General features: G+C 49.7%; 1 protein-coding gene across 3 annotated transcripts in view; it reads left to right on the top strand.

Moving 5' to 3' along the window:
* RFTN1 (raftlin, lipid raft linker 1) overlaps positions 1 to 24,814 on the top strand; it is a 200,700-nt gene extending 175,886 nt beyond the window's left edge. For all 3 annotated transcript variants that reach the window (XM_028099111.2, XM_028099109.2, XM_028099110.2), the window contains 3 exons: positions 14,734 to 14,837; positions 17,254 to 17,335; positions 23,453 to 24,814. In XM_028099111.2, coding sequence (XP_027954912.2) covers positions 14,734 to 14,837; positions 17,254 to 17,335; positions 23,453 to 23,848 — 582 coding nt within the window. In that variant the 3' untranslated portion in view covers positions 23,849 to 24,814. The remainder of the gene's footprint in view (positions 1 to 14,733; positions 14,838 to 17,253; positions 17,336 to 23,452) is intronic.
* The last annotated feature ends 492 nt before the right edge of the window (positions 24,815 to 25,306 follow it).

Genomic DNA, 25,306 nt, shown 5'->3' with positions numbered 1-25,306 from the left:
AAGGTAGTGGGCCTGTGGAGAAAGACCCAAAACTGGGAGGCTACAGAGTCTACCAGGTGGCCATGAGGATCTAAAGAACATGGATGCTCTTGGGCTCTCCAGAAACATTGCAGCTGGGCATGAGAGGAAGACGATGAAGGGTGCGTTTGACAGTGGGGAGTGGGGAAGATTCTGGACAACCCACCCACCCCAGTGTCAACAAGAACTGCTTTTTTTGAATCTCTGTTTTTACACATTGAGTTTCTAATTTAGATTACAGTTGGTGTTTGTGGAAAGCACCCAGTGGGGCTACTTAATGAAAAAAAAAAAGGAAAAGAAAAGAAAAAAACAAAACCTTGAAAATGACTTACCTAAACCAGCTTCTGGCTTGAGTAGGTTTCTCTGACTTCTTAATTCCCTTCTAATCTCACTACTTCTTAATTTATCAATGTTGGATCAAGACCAGCCCAATAAAATGTAATGAGGGTACATTTAAGTATCCAAAAAAAAAAAAAAAATCCGTTGCATTTAAGTTAAAAAAAATCAGTAATATAGAAGGGAGAATACCTGATTTGATAACAATTCTAATGAAAAGGAATTTTGGGGGAAGATTTTATTTATTTATTTGACTGAGAGAGGGAGCACAAGCAGGGGGAGCAGCAGGCAGAGGGAGAAGGAGAAGCAGGCTCCCCGCTGAGTAGGGAGCCCGATGTGGGGCTTGATCCCAGGACCTTGGGATTATGACCTGAGCCGAAGGCAGCCGCTTAACCGACTGAGCCACCCAGGTGCCCGTGGCCCATTGCTTTTAAGTTAGGGGCCTGTTTGAGGCAGAATTCTTAACATCCTCTTCAGCTGAGGTAGATGGGGTTGTCTCTTTGCTTACATCACTTGGAAAATTAGATAAAGAAGGCTCAGGAGATAGTCTAAGGAGGCCAAGAGGTCTGTTCCTTTTATAAAAGTGATGCATGGACAGTTCCTCAAAATGTCAATAGTTAATAGTTGTCATGTGACCTAGCAATTCCACTCCTAGACAAATATCCAAGAGAAATGAAAACATATGTCTAAACAAAAACCTATACACGAGTCTTCATAGCATCATTATTCATAATATCCAAAAGGTGGAGACAGTCTGGATTTCCAGCAAGTGCTGAATAAATAAGCACAATGTGATATACCCAAACAATGGAGTATTGTTTGACAATAAAAACGAACAAAGTACTGATACATGCTACAGTACAGATGAACCTTGGAAACATTATGCTAAAGTGAAAAAAACCAGACACAAAAGGCCACATAGTGTATGATTCCATTTACATGAACTGTCCAGATTAGGCAAATCCATAGAAACAGAAAGTAGGTTGGTAGCTGCCTCGAGGTGGGGGGAAGGAGAGGGACTGCTAATAGGTTCAAGAAACTTGGGGGAGTGATGAAGATGTTCCCGATTCAGACTGCGGTGATGGTTGCACCATTCTGTGAATATATTTAAAACCACTGAATTGAAGACTAAGTGGGTGACTATTTAGATATTTCAATAAAGATTTTTTTAAAAAGTGGTGCTTGTCGTTGAGGAGTTTAGAAAATGCAAATAAGGAAAAGAAGGCAAAAACCCTACTGTCGTCATCACTGAGAAAAGAGCCGCAAAGCAATGTAACAACATCTGGGTATTTTTTCTTCTAGTATATATTCTGTCTATATTTGCATATTTGGGATCATACTGTTCATACAGTTTCTACTTCATCAATTTAAATGGCTGTAAAGTATTTCAGGATATGAACAATCATATTTTAATTTACTTCATTAGTTTTCTATTGGTGGATTTTAGGGGGTTTCCATTTTCTTGTGCTTGTAAACCGTGAACAGTTTTTTAAGAGAGGGAGCGAGAGAAGAGCAGAGGGGGAAGAAGAGAGAGAGAGAATCCTAAGCAGGCTCCATGCCCAGCACAGTGCCTGATGTGGGACTCAATCTCACAACCCTGAGATCATGACCTGAGCCAAAATCAGGAGCTGGACATTCAACTGACTGAGCCACCCAGGTGCCCCAACCATGAATATTCTTTAGCTTTTATCATGATACTTCATGTCACTTTTTGATTTAAAGGTCCGTACTTTTTTTAAGCTAGCTAATTTTTATTTTTATCTCACTGAAACAAATTTTACTTTGGATTTTACCTTGAAAATTTTTGCTAGTGTTCAGAAGGGGATATTGGGCAAGAAGGTAAAGGTCAAGGTTCATCACAAAAGTATTGCCCTATTTCAAACTTGTTTGGGCCACGAGACTCTGTAGAGCTACCTTCCTATATGAGGACAAAATAACTTTGAAAGAAGCAGGTAGACTTGTCTCTGTTAAATCATAGTTGGCAGTTTTGTTTTCTAGTCTATATCAGTTTTCGCTGTGTAGCAAACCATTCTAATCTTCGTAGCTTCAAATAGCTATTTACTTAGCTCAGGATTCTTTGGGTCAGCTGAGCAGTCTACTCTGGAGCCGCTTCGCTGATCTCCCCTGGGCTCTCTCATGCCTCAGCTGATGGCTGGGTGGTCCAGGGTGGCCTTGCTCTCATGTCCGGTGGTTGGCTGGCTATTGGCTGTGGCAACAGGGTCTTGCATATCTTAATGCCCAGGAGGTTAGCTGGGCTTCTTCCACATGATTCCAGTCACAGCGTCCCCAAGAGCCCCAGTGTGCTAGCTTATTTCATGCCTTGGTTTGCCTCACATCTGTTAATATCCCATTGGTCGAAGAAAGTCACAAAACCAAGCTCAGATTCAAGAGCTGGGGAAATACACGCTATCTTCTGGTAGATAGTCTGCAACATGCTGCAGTAGCACAGATGCAGGGAATGGATGAATTGGTGTGTGGCCAGTTAATAAGTTACCAGATAATCTTTGCTAAAACATCCAGTGGCCTTAATGGTTGGTGACCAGCATGTGACTCTGTGCGTTTAATTTTCATACAAGAATATATTTCCAGCTTCCACATACAGAATACCCAGGAGAATGGTATCACACCCTTCTGGCAGATTAACTAACATTTTTTAATGGTAAACTTATGTCTCATCAATGTTGAATGTGATTTACAGCAATTTTTATAAGACTTTGAGAGTATAGGACAGCAACAGCAGAACCTACCCCAAAAATGAGGCATCAGGTGCATTCATTCATTTACTCGACAACTATCTATTGAGTACTTACTTGTGCCAGACACTTCCCTAGATGCTTGGGATTCGTCAGCGATAAGATAAATAAAATCCTTGCCTTTGTGGAGATTGTGTTCCTGTGAAGGAAAGGGCAATAAATAGGTAAACAAATCTGTGCCAAGTAGTGATCCATAAGATGAAGTGATAGGGCAGGGGACAGTGGGTGATAGGGGGATGTTTTTTTAGAGGACACCAAGTAGAGTTGGCCAGTCTCTCTCAGATCATTTTCATTTTTTCGACTTTACTTTGCTCTTCATAGCTCGTCCTTTGGTGAGTCATTGTGCAGATGCTGATGGGAACCCAAGAGTGCTGTTACAGACTCTGGTGGATTTACCTCTACGTTGTAGTGGAGCAGGGAGCCAGAGAGAATGGAAGGACTCATGGGCTGGGGGTACTGGACAGTCAGGGATCTGACATGTTCTGAAGGCTGGATAGTTTTCTTGGATGCTCTATTAGAAGTCCACTTACCAGAAGCAGGGTCCTCAGAGGACATGCTGTGGGATTCGTGCAACATAATTTAGCCTGAGGGAGAAGGGAGCATGGAGCGAGATGGCGGAGTTGGAATCGTGGTAACCATAGCAACAAGACGCTGACAATTGGGTCACCGGGAAGAGTAAATTGACTGAAGAGAATATTGACCGAGTGCCAAAGTGGGACTGTGGCACCTTGAATTCACCAGGTGGAGAAAGTCAGGGAGAGAAAATCTGTTGTGTTGAACGTTCCACAGCATTGAGGTCTTACCCACTTTCTTTTCAGAGTGAACCCAAGGCTGATGTAGCCCAATACACCAGGACACCCAGCTTTGTGTAGCTCTGTTTGTTGCCAATTTGCACAGTGACAGTGGAATAATCCTTTCCTTCCGTTTCCTCTTCTGTTAAGATTTTGAACCAACCTTTGTTCGGGGCCATTTTTTGGGTTAGCATTTTATGATTATTGTAAGGTGTCAGGACTCTACTGTAGAGGAAGGTGGTAATTTTGATGTAGTCTTAAAAGTACTAGAGTTTTGGGGGCACCTGGGTGGCTCAGTCAGTTAAGTGTCTGACTCTAGATTTCGCCTCAGGTCGTGATCTCAGGGCGGTGAGATCCAGCCCCACATCGGGCTCCCTGCTGGGTGTGGAGCCTGCTTAAGATTCTCTCTCTCCCTCTGCCCCTCCCCCCCCAAATAAAATAAAATAATTTTTTTAAAAGTTCTAGAGTTTTTGCTGACAAACTTTCCAGCCCCCAAAACTCCAAAGTAAATACCTTTAAATATATCCTGTGGAAAAGCTCTTTTTAAATCCTCTCTTTTCCAGGTAGTAGTTAAGGTGAAAAAATAAAAAAGAACGGTTAGAAAATGATCCTCCATCTACCTCAAAGCGTCTAAAGAGTGGTAATAAAGTGGCAAATCCTATTTACTCCCTGAACGCCTAATTTCCTCGCTCATCAACACAAGTGGGAGGGACTTGGCAAGTCCCTGGAGAGAGAAAACGTTTCTTGTTTAATTGTTATCAAACAAAGCTGCTTCCAAGTCTGTCGGAGAGGACATGCTCGCCCCTGATGCATTGAGTATGTGTGTGAAATGTCAGCTTCTGGAGGACCGTAAGCCCCATGCTGCGACAGTATGAGGTCCCGCTGAGCAGCCAACAGGATGTAGCAGCTGGGAGATGCTTAACTGTTTGCATTCGGAACTGTGGCAGTGGCTGTCCCCACCAATGGCCAGGGTTTGCCCAGGCGTCACCCCCTTAACCTCAAAATGCCCAGCGTCATCAACTCCAGCATAATCCACCAGCCCTTTAGTGTAACGCACCTCTTGTGGTTTTCGTCGCGCCTGGGCAGGTGCATGTCAGAAGACAGCTCTGCTAGCATGTACGGCGCACCATCGCCTGCCACCCCGCAACCCCTTCCCGCCTCCCGTGCATGGGACTGCAGAGACACCCACGCTTCCCAGGACGGGATCGCCCTGCTTGTCCTCACGTCCGGGAGAGTGTTATCTTGCCCATGCAGGTTGGGTTTTCCTGCCAGCTTGGCACGTGTGGTACTTTAGGAGAAGCCAGAGCGGGGTCTCGAGCAGGGCTGCTCTTCCCCAGTTTTTTTATCTCTCCCTCCCAGGGTATGTGAGTGGTAGTGCTGGGTCTCCTGGTAGGTTATCACCAACTGGACTTCAGGGCTGCAGGTGTAATGCAAGGTCACACAGAGTGGCTGGTAGAGAGGAAGTGAGGGCTGGGGGTGAAAAATTAAAACACCGAATTCCATTCAGTCGCAGCTATTACGTTTTGATTTCTCTGAAGTTAGACCACGTGACTTCCACGATGGTCTTCCTTCGAGACATTTGCCTGGGCATCCGGCTCGTCCTAGAGTAATAAGAAGAGGGCAGTTAGCTTCTACTATGGAATAAAACAGCCAACACTTAGCGATTTAAAATAACAACCCTTTATTGTTGCTAAGTGAGTCCACAGATCCACCAGGTGACTCTTCTGATCTGGCCTAGGCTTGACTAACCCCACCTGGGCTCACAACACAGGCCTCGGCAGCAGCTCACAGGTCCAAGATGGCGTCTCAGACGTCTGCCATCCTCCGCCAGGCTAGCCTGGGCATATCCTCAGAGCATCGGCAGGGCTCCACGAGAGCAAGTGGAAGCAGCATGGCCCCTAGAGACGCAGGTTCAGAACTCCCATAAGGTCACATCGACCATATTCTGTTGGTCAGAGAAAATCACAAGACTAGCTTGGATCCAAGGGGTGGAGAAATGGACTCTCTCTCTCTTTAGGCAGAGTTATGTTGTAAAGAGGCCTGGATACAGGGAGGCAATAATTGAGGTCACTTTTGCAAACAATGCATCTCAGATAATAATAAGAACTATCATTATTATTTTGTTGGACTCTCAAAGGGCTCCAGAGTTGGTTACCTTTCTTGCATGGTGGAGAAAATCAGGCAAAGATGTAAATTAAGCAGCAGGGGTGGGAAAAGAGTCTTGGGATGGAAGACTCTTTACACAGCCTGCATTTCATCTGCCCCCTTTTCTACATCTGAGAACTAAGCTTTTTTTTTTTTAACATATTCTCTTTGAACGTTATGAAAGGCAAAGTTGTCTAAAATGAGCCCGACTGCTTTCTTAGACTCTATTATGTTGGCCTAATTACATATCAGGAAAATGTTTTTCTGGGGCATTGTGTGTAAAACAAAGAGGAAAACAACATCTCCAGCCGGCCCCAGCGTCCTTGCCCCTCCCTCCGGCTGGCAGAGGCTGCGGCAGGAGGCCCCCGGGAGGATGGAAGATGAGGGCCTGTGAGGCAGGGCTGCTGCAGCCCCAGCTGGCCTCAGAGGGATTTGCCCCTTCCCCAGTGAGAGCGGAGGAGCAAGTCGTCCCTTCCTCTATCCTTCCCTCCAGCACAGTTCATGGTGGCTTCCATCTGGTGGCGGAACGGTGTTAGTCTCTCCATACCCCCAGACTGGGATCTCCTGCTGCAGAAGAGGTTTCCCAGGTGCCCAGCACAGAACCAGGTTGGCTGAGTGTGGAGGTTCATAAATGGAGTGGTATGAGTGTAGCCCCGTCCTCTGGGATACTGAAGGACTCACTGAGTTTTCTGCAAGACTGGCCTGGCCCAGTGTTAATAGCATCCACTTATCATTGGATAAATAGAGATGAAACGTTCCTTGGCATTTCCCTCCTGCCCCGCCTTCGGACCTCTACTTTCCATTATATGAGGGCAGGACTCTCCACCTGCCCTTGTGGCCAGGGTCCCCGCTGTGCCCAGGCACAGTCAAAGTAAACCCACCTTTCCTGACAGCATGCTTACACCCTGTCTTGTCTTCGCTACCAGCCACGTGCTCGACCTCTTGCCGTCTGCCACTTCCCTCCTAAGATGTCCTGGCTGTGGTCTCCCAAGACCTCACTGTCGACTGCAGAAATAGTCCTTCGGGCATGGCGTTTCTTGCCCTCTTGTGACATTTGATGGTGTGACTCTTTCTCCTTAAACCTGTTTCTCACCCTGGCTGCTCAAGAGCTGATTTCTCTCCATCCAGTCTGCGTTTTCTTTATTCTCCCCTCACCTCCTCCCCAGGAGATCCTGTCCTCAGCCGACCTCAAGGCTCCTTGAGGTTGCAGCTACCGAGTGTTGGCTGTCCCCTCCAGCTCTTTATTTTCATCCTACCTTTCCCTGCCTTTAACTGTGTATTAGGTTCTGTTGCTGCTGTGGGCTGAAAATGACAGGGATTTATTCTCTTATCGTTCTGGAGGTCAGAAGTCCAAAATGGGTTTTAAGGGATTGAAATCAAGGTGGTGGCAGAGCTGCATTCTTTCTAGAGACTGTAGGAGGGAACCTGTTCCTTGACTTTGCAACTTGTAGAGGCCATCCTGCTCAGAGCCAGCCACTTAGACCTCTGCTTCCATTCCTCCTACCGCCTTCCCTGACTGGGGGGGCCCAACCCCCCACTGCCTGCTTCCCTCTTCAAAGGACCCTTTTGATTACGCTGAGCCCATGTGGATAATCTTTCTTTCTCAAGATCCTTAACTTCATCACATCTGCCAAATCTCTTTTATCACGGAAGGTGACGTGGGCCCAGGCTCCAGGGATTAGCACGTAGGCATATTTGGGGAGTGGGTGAACATATTCTTTCTACCGTAGGCCCCGTCTCATCCAGCTGCCTCCTGGACACTCTTCCTTGAACACAGCATGTCTAAAATGGCATTCACTACCTCGCATTGTCCTCCTCATCCTGCTCACCTTGGCTCAACCCGTGATCAGCCAGTACCCAGGCCCCTAGTCATCACGTGCTAGAACATAATTTAATTTAGCAAGCCTAATGTTGTTGGACACTTGGGTAGTCTTTAGTGTTTTGCTATTGCAAACAGTTCTCCAGTGAATAACTTTGTACATTTGTCATTATATGTATCGATAGATAGATACAGATCAATTCCCAGAAGTGAGATTGTTGTGTCAAGGGGTAGATATATTTGCAATTTTGAGAGATACTGTCAAATTGTTCTCTATGAGGTTGAATCAGTTTGCCTTCCTGCCAGCGGTGTATGAGAATGCTCACTTCCCCAACAAAGTAGCTGTCAAACTTCTGGATTTTTACCAATATGACAGGTGAAAATACCTATCTCAGTAGTTTTAGTTTGCATTTCTGTTATTGTGGGATGGAGTGTTTTCTGGCGTGCTTAATGACCATTTGAATTTCCTTTTTTGTGACTCTCCTGTTTGTGTCCATTTTAAAACTTGGATTATTGGATTTTTTTTTAATCAGATTTTAGGAGCTCTTCCTTTCTTATCTGTAATATGAGCTACAAATGTTTTCCCATCTTGTCTTTTGTCTTTTGACTTTACATAGCTTGTCTTTTGTCTTGCAGAAGGGTTTTTATGTCATCAAATATATTATTTTTACTTTATGGTTTCCAGACTCTAGCTTGGTTAGAAAGGGCTTCTAGTAGGCTCATTAAAATTAAAATAATAAAGCTGTGTTCATTGTGGGGAGTTGGACACAGGCATCTATTTCTTCTGAAAAATCTCAGTGAAATGATACAAAAGGAATGATCAATGATAGGTAGCTAGGTAGGTAGGCAGGTAGATAGATAGATGCTAGAGTCAATTCTCATTATTCATGGATTCAATATTTGCAAATCCTAATTGCTTAAATTTATTTGTAATCCCCGGATCAATTTTCTTGGTTCTTTCACTGTCACTTGCAGGCATATGCAAAAAATTGGAGTTGCCAACATTCATGTTCCCAGTTAAGGTGACACTCTGCCTTCTTGTTTCAGCTCTCATACTATAAATAAGTGTCCTGTTTGCAGTCTACTTAGTGCCACACTTTTCACATTTTTCTACCTTTCATCGGTGATTTTGCTGTTTAAAGTGGCCCCAGACCTCATGCTGATGTGCTGTCTGGTGTTCCTAGGCACAAGAAGGCTGCAATGTGCCTTACAGAGCAAAGACACATATTAGGTAAATTTTGTTCAGGCTTGAGTTCTGGTGCTGTTGGCTGAGAGTTCAAAGTTAATGAATCAACAAGATATATTTTAGAAGGTGCCTTTAAACAGAAACACACATAAAACAAAGTTCTGTATTGATCAGGAGATGAAGATGTTGTCATCAGAAGCTCAAAGAAACTTAACCCTGTGTTTCCCCTAGAGCATTGGTTCAGAGTATTCAGTAATTCTTATGACAGCATTATAGAACATAACTCCCATGAATAATGAAACCTGACTGTAGATAGATGGATAGATAGATAGATAGACAGACAGACAGGCAGGAAGATAGGTAATATATTCACAAGAACAAAAAGATTGGAAGAAGAGAAAGGAGAAAAGAGGAATGATTTCAACACCTTTTTAGAAAAGGAAAGTAGATAAAGGGATGCTAATTGGCTTAGCAAAATGCAGGAAGCTGCCACTTGAATGTACAAGGAGCCAGGTGAGAAAAGCTCTGGTTTTCAAAGCATAAATGACCATGCGATGGTGGGAAGTGAACTGCAAAGCTGACAACCGGGGCATTGGTTTAAAGTCCTTACGTATTGTGGTAAGAGTCCTAGCTCCCATCTCCGCAGCTTTGGGGTCTTAAAAATAGGGTTGCAGAAAATTTATAAAAAGGCTGAAAGAGAAAGGAAATCCTTCAGAAGGAAAATAAAAAGAGTAAGAAAATGGGGAGGGGTAATAACATGAAAATATCAGTCCTCCATTTTGACTTATAGAAGATCCAGAAAGAAGAGAGAAAATGGAGAAAAGGAAAACTATCAAGGGAAAATAAAAGAACACTTTTCAGAACTGAGGGACCCAAATCCTGAGAATGGTGAGGCCATCAAGTGTATAGCCCTGTGAATAAAAACGACTCACACCAAGGCACCTTGTGGAATTCTAAAACTTCATGGGGGAAAATATCCTAAAAGCTTAGAAAGCACAACAGGTTGCAAAGTATTAGCAATCAAAATAGATATCTCAATAGCACTGCTGATCTCTAGAAGCTAGTGGAGCAGTGCTTGAAAAACCTTAATGGGAAAGTAGATTCCAGCCCAGACTTCTGTACCCAAACTGTTAGTTAAGAGTGAGAACAATGACACTTTTAGGAACACACAGACTCAAATGACTTCCAGGGCATGTGTTTCCTAGGGAGCCACTAAAGGATGTACTCCAGCATGATGTGGAAGAAACCAAGAAAGAAAACACCAGCCTTAGATAGCAGTGGGAGAAGAACCCAGGCATGGAAAGCGGCCAGACCAGGGTTGGAGAGAGGGTGCAGAAAGCTCCAGAAGTGATGTTTTTAGTGGAGAAAAAAAACAAAACAAAACAGAACTAATATATTTAGGCACATGGGATATTTATCGATGGGCATAGAATAGAGATGGTAGAGCATATGAAATAAATTAGTGATGGGTTCACATACAACCAGACACACGAAGAAAAAAAAATTGACACAGTTAACTCCAGGAAAAAGAAAAGATCACGTGAAAAAGAAAGCATAGTCACGGTGCATTACTTGACCTAGCATTGAGCAACATTTGCAAAGTTGTAATAACACAAACACTAACTTTTGATTTGCTTAGAATGACACTATGACCATTGGGGACACTAAGAAAGAGGAAGTAAGCAATGTGTATGGGAATGTGAAACCTTTATTTCCCATGGTAGAAAATCAAAGGGTATATCCCAAATTGATAAGAAAAGGTAGTATACGCATACCCTGTCAATAAATGCTGGGCATTACTGTTTTGGCAGCATTTTTTCAAAAGACATACACGTGTTTTTGCAGGGCTGTACCATCACATGCCCTCTCCATGGAAGGCGAGGGCCCAGCCCGGTGGCAGGCGGGAATAGAGGCAACAGTTCCCCAGTCACTGTTTTCAGGCATGGAGATTATCCCCGTGCTGGTCCCGCACACTTTTCAGATATGGGAAATTAAATTCCTCTCTTCATTTACACAGTCGTGGAGAAGGAGCCAAGTCTTGTCTTTGAAACTGCTTTTCTCCCAGATTGCTTCCACAGATTGAAACAGGAGAAAAGAGCAGACTGACATTCAGGATACAAACTTTCTCACTGGACTAGTGTGTTACCTCCTAATTACTTCCCTGCATGGAGGATCTTTAAAAATGATCACAAGACAAAGGCATTTCTTAGTAAACTCTATATGCTGTTGTCATGAGTTTCGGAGGGCAAAGGAAGGTTGTGTTGGATATGTTTCCTTAGTTGATTTGCAACCACTGGAGAAATTATGGGGAACAAAGGGGAAAAAAGAGCCATAAATACAAATGAATTCCTTTTACACGAGTTGAAAAACCACAGGACATGCTCCATTTTTTTAGCACGCCAGGTGTGATCGGAGATTACGGATCCACACAGGAGAGTGGAGAGTTAATTAAAATTTGTGCTCCTACTTCCAGAAAGAAATGTCTTTACGTTTGATAAGCAGGCTGTCTTTGGAGTGCTGTTTGTGCTTTTCTGTTCTCACTGGAGTGTCACAGAAAAGCAGATCAAAGGGAGCCTCCACCCGGATAGGTTTTCTACCACCTTTCTGAGCTAATGGACTTGAAAGCCTCTTCCCCTGACTGCATGGGGCTCATGTCATATGCGAGAAATGCCGTCTGCGTACGGTATTGATAATATGCAAACGGGCTTTGATAGATGCTTATGGAAAATCACATTTACCATTAATTAAATCAAGACCACCCCAAACACCGCAAGCGAGAGAGGCTGGCCAGGGTTGCTGCCTCACCCCCTACCATTTGTATTTTACTTTTCGCCTCGCCACGTGACGGCCAGATACTAGCACTTGAGACTGAACCTTCAGTTCTCTCAAGCAGGATTATGTTTTGTTGTGTTTTCTCTTTTCCTTTGAGTTCTTTGTGCTTCTGCACCCTCTGGCTGACATCCCCTACCCTGAGGGGAAAACCTGTTTGGGAGAAAGCCTGCTGTCTTTCTCTTTAAGATAGTGACAAAACGAAATAAAATAGAGCAAAATAGAGGCAGCCTGGGTGAGGCCCGCGTGAGCAGGCAGGTCAGGCTGCAGCGGACGCTGTCCATTGTCTCGCTGCTCTGGGTGCCCGCGGAGAAAACCCAGCCGGGCCACAGGCACTAATAAAAGGACTCCATTCTGCCACTCAGGGCTTTGTGAGGCGCCAAAGCTTGTCCTAGTTGCCATGGCTACTGTCTGATTGTGGCGGGTTTGTCACAGTGCTTGATAAAGTGGGAAGGTTATTCTTGATAGGCCCAAGTAATCATAACCTCGCAAAGCTTGAGAGTGTGGATTTAACACTTTTTTCCTTCCTTCTTGAAATGGGGAACGCAGGGATGGGGGCTGGGTTGTCAGGATAAAGCAGCCCCAGCAGGTGGTGAGGGCCAGGCCCAGCACGAAGGATGCCTCAGGCTGGTGTGGAAGGGAGTTCCCCTTGTGACCAGGGGGTGGACAGATAGGGGTGTCACTTGGGTCATCTGCCGTCCCTAGGCCTGAGTGGGGGCTTCAGAGAAAGGGTCAGGATGGGGGCCCCTCCTGACCCTGCCATCAAGTGATTATACTTGTATGGCTCTCTCCTTTCGTCCTTTCCCTTCCTGCTCCCAGCTCTTTTATTAAGGCTTCCCTCCTTAGCCTACCGGTCCGTTCCCTTCCCTTACCCCTTCCTCACCCCAGTTCCCTTACAGAGCCCTCCTCTTTCCCTGCTCAGATGGAGAAGGATGGGCAAGGTTAGCTCTGAGGTAACACACCTGATGGAATTTGGCCACAGAATTGGACTCTACTGTCATCAGAAGTTCGAGACCTAATTGAGGGGCACCTGGGGGGCGCAGTCGGTCGAGCATCCGACTCTTGGTTTTGGCTCGGGTCGTGACCTCAGGGTCATAAGATGGAGCCCCGCGTCTGGCTCTGGGCCCCGCACGGAGTCTGCTTAAGACTCTCTTTCTCTCTCCCCCAGTCCCGCTCTGCCGCCCCTCAAATAAATAAATATATACGTCTTGAAAGAGAGAAGAGACCTAATTGATTACCCAGGCAGTGCTTCTCCGACTTGTGCATCAGACAGAACTACTGAGAAGGTTCTTTCAAACAGACTCAGGGCCCACCCACAAGGTTTCTGATCTGGTAGGTCTCGGCAGGGTCCCAAGACTCTGCATTTCTAACAAGCCCCCAGGTGATGCCAGTGCTGCTGGCTGGGGGACCACACTTTGAGAACCACTGTCATAGGCCAAGGCTTATTTTTTACAGTTGAGGAAACAGGATCCCCAAGGATGAATTACTTGCCAGGAGTTCAGGCGACTTGGTAGCCATGCTGGGATGGGTGCCCAGCGATAGGGGTTTTAAAAGCCATTTGAAGCGGGCAGGCTCATCTCTCTTCCAGCCGCCTAGCCCAGAGCAGCCAGGTGAGCTGGTTCTATTCCCAAAAAGCCTCTAGCAGCACAACCACTCACACCTCTGGTCACCTTGTGAGCAGTGCCACTCCCAAGTGAAGTGTCCTGGGTGCTCTGGGCCCAGTGTGATCTTCTGTTGTACGTGCTGGGGTTCTCCCCCTGGAATCCCCTTCCCTAGATCCACCTGTCAAATACTTGCCCAGCCCTTGGGCCCCAGGAAGCCTGCCTTGACCACGGCTGGCATCCTTCCTCTTCTGCTGACCTTCGAAGCCTCGTGGCCCTGCCCATAGGCTGTTTTGTATTCCCATTACTTTCATGTCTGCGCTGTTGCCCCTGCTGGCTGTGAACTCTAGCAGCAGGACTGTGCCTTCCTTCACCTTTGTATCCACCACTGCAAAACACTCGCTGACTAGCCTTGGTTGGAAGGGATCTGGACATCTGTTGGGAGATTTTCTGTAGTTCTGAAGCCAACCTCATAGAGATGGGGAATCCGTAGACAGCGGGCAGGGTGGGGGCCGTACCTCCAGCATCTGCCAGGAGCCCCGAGGAAGAAATGAGGCCCGCTGCAGGGAGAGAGCATGACACGGAACCCGGGGCAGTAGCCTCGCAGTATGGTGCCCTCCCATGAGGGCCGCGACTGAGTTTCTAAATTGAAAGGCACGTCAGAGCCCTCAGCACACACGTACACACTGATTTGAAATAAAACACAGGCAGCACTCATTAGCGCGTTCGTGTCAGGCTGTGTAACACAGAAGTGAAGCTCCCCGTGTGTGTGTGTGTGTGTGTGTGTGTGTGTGTGCGCGCGCGCGCGCGCGCATGCGCGCGCACGCGCACAAGCGTGCACATGTCTGTCTTGCTGCCACGGCTGGATGCAAACAACGTGATCGTTTTGGGAAATGTAATCTAACTCCCCACCACACACTCCGAAATCTTCGGTGTGTGTTGTCATCCGCCCTGAAAACAGCTCTGAGGCCAGGTGATTGTGCTTCTCCAGAGAGACTCACGGGAGGCTATTTGTCCACACAAGAATAAAAATCAAATTACTGCATTAATCCTTTGGCTCTAATTCCTTGCCGACTGCACAGCCTGAGTCCGGGCCCAGAAAGAAATCCCACGTTGGCAGTTTGGCTCTGAAGTCTGTGAGCGTCAGAGGAGCGGGACCTCCGGGCTGCAGGGCGCGCCCCGTCACCTCGGCCCAGTGCCCCCTTGGTGTTGACTTGGGGCAGCCGCAGCCCTCACAGTGGCCTTTCTCCCCCAGGGTGTCGAGGTGCAGACCGACTACGTGCCCCTGCTGAACTCCCTGGCGGCCTATGGCTGGCAGCTCACCTGTGTGCTACCAACGCCCGTCGTCAAGACTACCAGGTAACAACAACAGGCATCATCAGCAACATCGTTATGCAACACCTGCTCTGTGCTGCACACTTCATGCACGTAATTTATTTAGTCCTGTAACAAGCCTCTGAGGCTGGAGTGCTCACCAGACTTTCCAGCTGGAAAGGAGCGGAGCTGGGATTTCAGATTCTTAACCACCAACCCACAGGGGACTCCACGGGGGGTAGTCTTCCCACATGGGGAGCCTTGGCCAGTGAATCGTGACTGCCAGGCATGTCAAAGATGAGCCTTCTAGGTTGAGGGGGTCCAGGGCTCTCAGGCACAAAAGAAATTGAGCCCCTCCTATGTGCCCTGTGCTGGCCTGGGTAGGTACCTTGCATGTAAAATTTCATTTAGTCCTCGAAAAAAATCCTACAAGGTGGAATCTTTTCAATAAACCTATTTTACAGCTGAGGAACATATGGCCAGGGAGGTTGACAGAGTCACCCAAGATCACGGCCCTGGTCAATAGTCCCACAAAGAAGATGTAAAGACCTGCAGTCTTGGCCCTGGCTTGTGGCACTCCTTATGGTTTCACATTTAGGGGCGTTTGTCCACCTTAGCTCGGCCCACCATCCCTTGGCCTCGTGGGCGTGTCCCAGTCATACCAACCCTGAAAGGCCTTCCATCTGTATTTCGGGTTTATCTAAACGAATCCTCCTAACTATGCTGTGGGGTTATAAGCATAGATATGAATTCCCATTTTATAGATGAGAAAACTGAGGCTCAGAGAGGCTCTGTCACATAGCTGAGGCCACACAACCAATAAGTGGCAGAACTGGGATTAGAACCTCAGTCTCCAGAGTCAGGTGCTCCTCCCACGCAGGCAGCCTCCTCACTGACCTTCAGGGATGCCCCCTGGCATGGCCCCCTGTATTCCACCGTCCCCGAGTCCTCTTGCATGCTCACCATTGCGGGGTGATGGCTAGCATGAGGCGAGACTGGTGATCTGGGGGAACAGCAGGGTGGTGCAGCCGCAGAGTGCAGACAGGGTGGAGAATGATGGGGACGATCTGTGCCTTCCTGGGTCCCTCCATGAGGCCGTCTGGGCTCTCAAGTGTCTCCCTCCTGACACTGGGCCACAGTGGGTCTGCACACTACCGGCACCAGTCTGCATCCACCTTTGGCCCCGGGCCATTGGGAGCCTCCAAGCTGCCTCATAGCCGAGACTTCTGTGGGTATGGGGTGATGCGGAGGGGTGGAAAGAACCCTGGATTTGGGACCTGCAGACTTGAACCCAAGTCCAGACCCTTCCACTTGCTAACTGTCCGTCCTGGTCAAGTCCTATAGCTTCTCTGAATCTGTTTCCTTGTCCATAAGTTGGAAGAATGCCTGCTCCATGACCCACTCCCAAGGACAAGAGTCACGATGAGAATGGATTTGAATGTGAAGCCCCAGCTCGTTTTGAGCTCTCTAAACCCAGAGAGTACAGACAGGGGTCTCTGTCTCCCTCTCAGATCTCATACCGGCTCAGTAATTCCCTCTTACCCTCCGCTTCCCCGTGCCACGCACGCCGTCTGGGGGTGGAGTGGAGATCGCGTGGACCCAGGCAGATCTGAGCTCGAATCCTCACCGTGTGACCCCAAGCCCGCTCCTTAAATGACCTTCTGTCTCTTGTCTTTACAGACAGGCCATGGTCCCACTCCTTGGAGCTCTGTGGTTGAGGCTTAAATGAGCCATGATGTGTGAAATCACCCAGCCCAGCCCCAGCACAAAATATGTTCATTTTCTACCCCCCCCCCCGTTCCCTCTGACATTCCTTGCAGTGGCGCTTGCCTCAGCAGAGAAGACACTGATCTCTTTCACAAATATGTCTGCCATCTTTAAAGACAGCTCTGTGGGGGCCAGGGGAAAGCGCACTCACTGTGCCAGAAAAATGAGCCCGCTCCTGAGCTCCCCTCCCCTGTGCCTGCAGGAGCCAGGCTGCCTTGGGGCCCCCGTGAGGGTGGCCACACCCCGGTGCTCAGCCAGCCTTCTGCAGAGGCCGATGGGCAGGCTCCCCACTTATGCTGGGCCCATCTGACCTCTCCTTGGCGCATTACCAAAGACAGAGTTGGAAGAGGCCTTCCACCTCTTGAGATTCACTAAAGAAGCCAGTTTGTCATCATTTGGCCAAGATGCCAGCTATTATTTCACATGGAGGGAAAGGGGAGCTTCCAGCTATGAAGCTGGCTTGGCAGAGATGCCCACAAAGCTTTGGTTGAGCCCCTAGCAGAGCCCTCGGAAGGCAAGGGCGGGGATGGCCTGGGTTGGGGGGAGTGCTTCTTGATTTCTGACCTCTCACTGTTGAGTGGCAGCTTCCTTTCTGTGGGTGCTCAGCCTCAGCAGCCTTACGGATGGACACATCGGCAAGGTTTGGGGCTCCCCCGGGGGTAACGGCTCATTCTCAGCTCCGTATGTGTTACAGGGAGGGGAATGTATCCACCAAGCAGATTGTCTTTCTTCAGAGACCGTGCCTACCTCAGAAAGTCAAGAAGAAGGAATCAAAGGTAAGCGACCTTGATTGCCTTCCTCAGTTTTCTTTGCAGGGCTCCATCTGCAGCTGGATTTTCTATAGCAGTTGAGTGGGCAGCCAGCTCCAACTTCCAAGGGCTCTCAGAGGAACACCTGAGCCCCTTGGCAAACGGAATCACACCCGAGGCTGCCGAAAACAGATGGGGGCGCTGGGGTGTCTTGTCTGCCAGACCAGAGAGCAGAGTAGAACTGTTCTGTCAGACACTCACATAGACCAGATATCCCCACTAAACTAAAAATAGGGGCATGAAGTCAGCTGCCCTCTGCCCCGGGGATGCGATGGCTTGAGTTCGTGCCCAGCTTCTCTGCATCTTAATCTCATGACAAGCTCTGGTTGCATCCCGTTGGATCCCTCGGGACATCAGAAGTTTGGTACAGAGACCCGACCAGATCTCCTTCTTGGCATGCCCTGACCCGAAGGCCTCTCGGTGACGGTGGCTGGTATGGACGGAGGCCAGGCTGCCCTGGGGAGTGCCGGGGGCCTTCTTCCCCTCACTGGACGGCACACGACCAGGCTTGGAAAACACAGTCGTGCCGAGAGACTGTGGCCCACTCTGAGATCTTGCCCCACATTTCCGGAAGTCAAACCCAAGTCCTTCCCTTGCGTCAGATGACTTTGCAGCTGGTGGGTGATTCTCCTGTGGGCGAGTCACCATTTGCTCGGGAAGAGACGAGGGAGTCTGGGGAACTTGCGAAAGCCCAAGTCAGGTGTCACCTGAAGCCAGCCTGAGCCTCCTTTGATGGCCAAGGCAGCGCTCTCTGGCAGAGCCTGATGCACCTGCTCCTCTCCTCACGCTTGGCCCCTCCCCATGCTCCCCTCTTAGCTCCTCATGTTCTCTGGACACAGAACCTGGACAGGAGCAACAAGCAAGTGAACAGATTGTAGCAGCCCCTCGCCAGCCAGCAAACCCAGGGGGTTATGGGGCGGGGGGGCTCCTGGGAGGAACGCCAAGGAGATGGGGACCTGAAGCCAGATGGTGTAGAATGCAGAGGAAGGTGTCTGTCTCAGCTCCAAGACGCTAATGTGACAGGTGCCAGCAGCAGAGGGCCAGAAGGCAACCGCTGAAGTCACCATTAACCACCAGGGGCAGTCAGCGGCCGGCTGGAAGATGGATCTTCCCCGGACCACTGTTAGCGGCAGCTTGGCCCTAGGCTCCTGGGGACCGCGTGCATTCACCATGACATTCAGCAACAGCACTGGCCAGGCTGCCATCAGACGTCAGAACACAGCAGCTCTGCCTTTACTAAAGAGAAGGAGGCCGTGCTGACGTGGCGTTTGGTTTTGGTATGAAGGCTGTGCGGCTACCGGAGGGGGACAAGCAGGAGATCTTAGAGGTAGTGTTTTCAAGCTGCTGTAAGGAGGTGGACCGACTTCCCTCGGGGAAAATCGAGAGGATGGGGTCGTCTATTTGCTGATCGGTAGACCCTTCCAACCGCAATCAGCTGTACTAAAGCGGGCGGCTGCTTTCTCCTTATTTATCTCCTGCCCATTCACACGGTTGGCTCCTGTCGAGCACAGGTTTCCTGTGTGAACTGGAGAGGTCACCTCGCTCACTGGTGGAGTCCCAGAGAGGGGGACTTCACAGCCAGATGGCTTGTCTCCCTCTCCCGGTCCTGGCCGATGGCTCTGCCGCTGACTCAGGTTGGCAGCCTGCTCCCACGAGCCGTGGGTACCCCGGTGGCCGTGGCAACGACTCCATCAAGTCCTCCCCGTGCTTCAGCCCCCGCAGGACTGACACTGTTGACCGCCCTCTGCCTCTTGAAGCACCTCTTTCTCTTGGCTCTGGCCCCACACTGTCCTGGTTTTCCAGCAGGTTGTTCAGACCCAGACCCATTTCTCTCTCATTCTCCAGCCTCTTCCCTAGAAAATCTCATTCATCCCCGGAATGAGACATCTGACCACCTGAGTTGATGACTCCCACACCTGCATTTTCAGTACTAGAATCCTCGAACTAGGGCACCACCACCATCCAGAGGCACCCACCCACCCAGGGCTCACCCTTGACACCCCGTCTCCTCACTGCCACGGTCACTCTATCCTCAAGAGCTGTCTATTTTAGGTCCTAGGAGCTTGCATCCCTCCACTTCTGGCCACCATCCCGTGCCTCCACAACTCTAATCCTCTGGTAGCAGGTCTGCCCTTCACATATGTTCTCCACTAGGAGCCACGGGAGTCTTTTATAAAAGCACACTGAATCATGTCACCCCGAGGCTTAGAATGGTTCTAAAGCATTGTGTGGTTCTTAAGATAAAGATGGGAGTCTGCATGGGCCCCACAGGGCCAGGTGTGGTCTGGCCCCTCTCGATTCTTCTGCCACCGGCCCCATTTTCTGCGTTCCAGCTACTTCTGTGTCCCTTCTTGCCGCAGGGCCTTTGCTCTGGTTGTGCCCTCTGCCTCAGACACTCTCTTCCTTTCCTTTGTATGTATGAGTAATGCAACGTGTGAGCCCAGGACATTGTATTATGTCTGGATTGAAATCTAAGAAAAGGGACCACGAGGCTGGACCCAAGGACACAGCATGTTGAGGCCTCTTTTAATCAGCAAAGTGGAGAAAATTCTCCCATCAAGACTTCTCAGCATTTGAAAGAAACCTCTTTGTGTGCACGTGAGGGGGCTTTCAAAGCAAATAATTAAACTCCTTCCAGCTACACTCCTTGAAGTGGAGGCAGGTAACGGGCAGTTTTTTAAAATGTGGGAGGGCGCCTGGGTGTCTCACTTGGTTAAGCGACTGCCTTCGGCTCAGGTCATGATCCTGAAGTCCCGGGATCGAGTCCCACATCGGCCTCCCTGCTCGGCGGGGAGTCTGCTTCTCCCTCTGACTCTCCCCCCTCTCATGTGCTCTCTCTCTCTCATTCTGCCTCAAATAAATAAAATCTTTTTTAAAAATTAAGTTAAATTTAAAAAATAAATAAAATGTGGGAATTAAATCCTTTAGCCCTTGCCAACATGGCACTCTGGACCCACACTGCTGTCGAGGGAAGGATTTTTTTCTTTTCCACACTTCTTTCTGACATGGACGGCTAGTGGGAACCTTTCCTGGTGTGGGCGCCGGCGGCACACCCAGCTGCCACAGACACGCTGGGGAAGGCCCCGGCATTGGTGCGGGCTGCCTCGTTTGTTCAGAGGCCCTCCCTGGTACCGCTCCAGGGGAAGCATCTCGTCCTCCCGTCCTCCCCTCCTCTCGGCTGGGCCGTCTGCCTTTAAGCCTGTGGATTTTACAGACCTCCCCTCGGAGCCTCAGCCCCAAAAGCTGTCACGGTCCCAGGGGTGGCTGTCTCCCTGCGTCCCCTCATCTTGCTTTCTGAGACGTTGCCGCCTCGTTGAGCCTTGGGACCTGGAACGATTGTTGTTGTTTGTTAAAACCCCCAACTGTCCTCGGTTTACAGGCAGAGGAGAAGGGCGCAGTGAAGGGACTGGGTGTGAGGATGGGAGGGAGGCAAGAAAGCCCCTCCATGAGGGGCAGAGCGGGGTGGGGGGGCTGCGGGAGGGCAAGGGGTGTCTTTCTCTTAGCTCAGTGATTCTCAGACTGGGGCCCGTGGACTAGCAGTATGGGCCTTACCTGGGAGTTTGTTAAAAATGCAAAGTCTCCCTCCCCTCCCCAGGTTGCAGAGTCAGAAACTCTGGGACAGGGTGAGTGATGTGTTTCAGGAGCCCTCCGGATGATTGTGATGCCCACTCAAGTCTGAGGGCCAGTGTCTTCATTAAATAGTGTAGGGTCCTTTCTTGGCTCACCTGTGGACTGCCATTCAAATTTTATCATTATTGATTTTTTTTTTTAAATAGGCCTGTCAGGGAGGCTTCAGTGTAGATCTTTTTTTTAAATAAGCCAAACCAAAGTATCTTTAATGGCAGTTAAATCTGGATTTCCATTAGCGGACCACTTGGCCTAGCATCTTCACATCATATAGTCTGAAAGGTGAGGCGCTTATGTGTTGCGCTGAGCCCTTCCAAAGGTGCCTGGCCTCTCCCTTAGTTTCCTCTCTTCCCTTGCCGCTAGGGCGAGAGCCTAAAGCCTTTCGTCCACCAAGAAATCGGTTGTGTGGAGCCAGATACATCTGTGTCTGAATTCCAGCATGCTCTTTTCTAGCTCTGTGACTTTGGGCAAATTAGTCAACCTCTCTGAACCTCTATGCGCTCATCTCTAAAATCATGGTGACCATGACTAGTGAGAGTACTGCTTTGGAGATTCAGGGAAAAGGGAGACCTTGCCACAGTGTGAGAGACATGGTAGGCACCTTGGTGTGGGCTTGTTCCTTCCCAGGCAGGTACCTGCAGGCAGTCTGCCTTCACACTTTGGAACATTTTGCTTTCAGATGATACAGACCCTGGGTTTGGGCCCCCGCTGCTTCCCTGCTTCAGGAGAATGCCTCTGCAAGAGGGATGAGGAGGAAAAGGGAGAGTTGAGTCAGGGCCTCCTCAGTACTTGGCTGCAGCACCCGTGACAGCTGTGGGGGGATTGGGGGCCCCCTAGGCAGCAGGGGGAGTGAGTGACGTCACCATGGCCCGTCTGAGGAACAGAAGACCGTGTAGTCCTAGAAAGCATGTGGCTTGACAGATTTCCCTGTGGTGACTAAGAAGGACAGAAAACGTTGCCTGGGATCATTCCCACCAGCTCGGTGCTCACAGCCCCAAATCCTCTGCCCGGCAGCCCAGCTGGTCCCTGGAGAAAGTGGCTGGTGTGTTCTCCTGGGCCAAAATGTGGTCTTCTGCAAGAAACTAGAGATGGCTGGGCTTCCAGAGGATGCACGGAAGTTCTGCTTCGTTAGCAAGAGCAGTCCCTGAGAGAGGAGCTGGGTTTGCTCTAGAAATGAGTCCAGGATAGAATCGGGCACAGGCCCACTCGTCCACGGTTGTACACCGCCCAACCACAGGAGGCGCTCTCTGCACCTGCGACAGCAGGAACGGGCCCCAGAGGGGCAGCACAGCCCTGGGGGCAGACGCCTATTGGAGAGATGAGGAATGTGAGACTTGGAGAGATTAGTAACTTGCCCAAGGACGGACCGCTAACTTCCCTCTGGGATAGTTTGAGCTTCCAACACCCATGCCCTGAGTTCCAACCACGGGATCCCGGTGCCGGCAAGGCAATGCCTCAGATCCCTTAGCAGAGGCTGCCAGGCGGGCATCTCGAGGCCCCATACCGTCCGGGCGGGACGCTGCCTTTGGACCTCAGCACCACCGCTGCCGCCCCCAACAGCAACGTCTATGGTGCGTGGGCACTGCCCGATCACGGAGCCTCTTCGTGCCCCGTCTCACCTCATAGCTTCAACATGACCTGTTCTTGCCCAGCTCCATTACTGACTGGGCAACCTTGTCCTCGCTGAGCCTCTGTTGACCTCCCTGTCCCATGGGGAAATGCTTAGTTGCCGGGCAGCTCCCCAGGAAGCAGCCTCAGATAGGTTTGGGTGGAGGACATTTTTAGGGGCAGTGCCCCCGGGAACACCTGCGGGGAAAGGAGGGCACAGGAGTGGGCAAGGGGAGAAGCTGGGCTGTGGGGCAGTCACAGGAGTGGCTTTATTAGCCAGCCCCCCCCCCCCCCCCGCCCCGGGGAGCACTGGAGCACGGATGGCCATTTAAGTTGGCCTGAGTTGGGACGGGGGATGGGGCACGCAGCACAGCGCCGGCCCCAGGTTCTGTGCCCTTCTAACTCCGGTCATCTGGTAAGAGAATGCAGGCCCGGGGCTTGGTAACCCACAGCCCACTCAGAACGGAAGCGAGTAGCCAGCGCCGTGGCTCTTCCGAGGGGCAGGCCTCGCGTCTTTTCTCCCATCCTGCTTCTCCAAGTGATAGGCTGTCAGGACCTCCTTTCCCAGAGCCAATTCCCATTTCAGACATACTCTCTCGTCCCCAGAGACCCCTGAACTTCACATCTAAGATACACCTCATGGAAGGCATCGGGCAGGCTCTTGGAGTGGGTGTGATGTGTTTGGGCCATGATTCAAGTTTGGTGCTGGTAATGGTCTGCTCCAGGAACACTGGGAATTGTGTGTCTTGCTCCAAAAAGTGACATGGGTGCAGATACAAGCGGACAATCAGGTGAGCTCTTGGTTCACGGAGACTGCATTTATTTATCCCTATGCTCTCTGATTTCTAGTTCCAGTGGCGATTCTCCCGAGAAGACATGCACAGCAGGCAGATGAGGAAATCCAAAGGTAAACTGAGCACCAGAGAAAAGCAACAAGCAGGAGAAAACGAGAAGAATTTAGAAGAGCAGTTTTCCAAAGCCGAAGACGTGGGAAACTGTGTGCCAGGCCTGTGTCAGGAAGACGAGGCCTCCGAGGAGTTGAAGGTCCCCATCCAGGAGGTCACAGAAGGAAAGCAGCATCCTGACCGGTTCTGCGTGGAGGGCGAGGTTGTGCAAAATGGTCCAGCTGGGCCCTGCAGGGCCCCCGAGGGGGGCTGCACTAGGCACTCCCATTCCGGGGAGGATGCCAGGGAGGGAGGTGCCGGGGAGGTGGCCGCAGAGCCCGCCACGGTGGAAGACAATTGAGTCTAGAGCATTGGTGTTGAAAGCCTGATGAGCCGGCAGACCCGAGGCTCTGTGCCGGCATCCGGGTTGGGGGTCAGTTTGCCCCGTTGTCCCGTGTTACCCTTTGGCTTGGCCTGACCTCTTCTTGTGAGTTCACCCGGGCCCTCCAAGGACTGGGTCCCTGACCGTGTTGGTCTCCGCACATCCATTAGAAATGTGTCGTAATGCCCCAGTGTTAGAATGCAAGAGGTCAAGTTATTTCTTCATCCGTTTCCCCGTCCCACAGGAGGGACTGGGCCAGCCAGTGCCTGTGTCCACCCCCAGGGCCTCCAGGGAGCATTTGAGTCAAATCCATCCTTGGGTCTCCCTGGCTACAAACCAAGGCTGTCTCTTCCCCCCCGCCCCGCCCTTGCTGGGGCACTGTCCACCCCTGCTGTTCTCTGCAGCTCCTGGGGGATGTGACAATGCCTGGAGGCCATCAGGTGCCCTGCTCCATCTCAACCCCACAGACCTGCTGCTTCGGCAAAGAAAATGACAGTGGGGAGGGGAGGTGTCCCACCTCCCGGCTTTTCTTGAAGTATTCCCATAGATACTGGTAATCTGGAAATGAAGAGGTAATTCTATGTGTGCCCCTGCTCTTGCAGAATGTCCAAGAAAGTACTTTGTATTAGTATTAATGCCAAAAACTTTTTGTAAGGGTTTTGTACTCAGCACATCATACGAACACACGTTCTTTCTGTCGTTTCAGGGCAACCCAGCCAGTTGGGAGCCCTTGTTATGTGCTATTTAAATCAGTGTATCATTGGCCAAGTTGTTTCCATGTATGCTATCACGTGTTTATATTGTCCAGAAAGTACTGTTAAGGCTTTAAGTAGATGCAACTGGCAAACCGTGGAGAGAGAATGCCGATTGTCTTGATCCAAACAACAGCCTGTCTCTTCTCTTTCTTGTTTAGTTACTTAAAGCAATAAATCATCTATGAGTTTAGTGCATTGTGAGTATTGAGTATTGTGTCACAGTGAAAAGTCCTCGCCTGATGTCCAAAGGCTCGGTTAGTTTCTGACTCCTGGCAGCATGATGATTTTGGAGAAGAAAATGAAGTTCCCGTGGAAAATAGGGCCAGCAAAGCACACTGCTTTCCTGTCATTTGTAGAAAGATGGAAAGTGGGATTCAGGTGTCACCAAGTAAGGCAGGGCACAACCACCTCCCATGGCCCGGGGTGGAAGAGACAAATACCGTTTAAAAAACAAGCAAAAAGCCCTACATCGGTTTCTTTGCATGTTTCCAGACTTTTTTTATTTTTTTTTTAAGATTTTATTTTAGGGAGAGAGTGCGCACACACGCTAGTGGGGGCGGGGCAGAGAGAGAGAAAATCCAAGCAGACTCCCCACTGAGTGCGGAGCAGGATGCAGGGCTCGATCCCAGGACCCAAGAGGTCATGACCTGAGCCGAAATCACCAGTCAGATGCTTAACCGAC

Source organism: Eumetopias jubatus, unplaced genomic scaffold (assembly GCF_037043125.1).
Source record: "Eumetopias jubatus isolate StellerSeaLion01/CBP00866 unplaced genomic scaffold, mEumJub1_p1.0 scaffold_1, whole genome shotgun sequence".
NCBI classification, from domain to species: Eukaryota; Metazoa; Chordata; class Mammalia; order Carnivora; family Otariidae; genus Eumetopias; species Eumetopias jubatus.
This window is presented reverse-complemented; position numbering and strand designations above follow the sequence as displayed.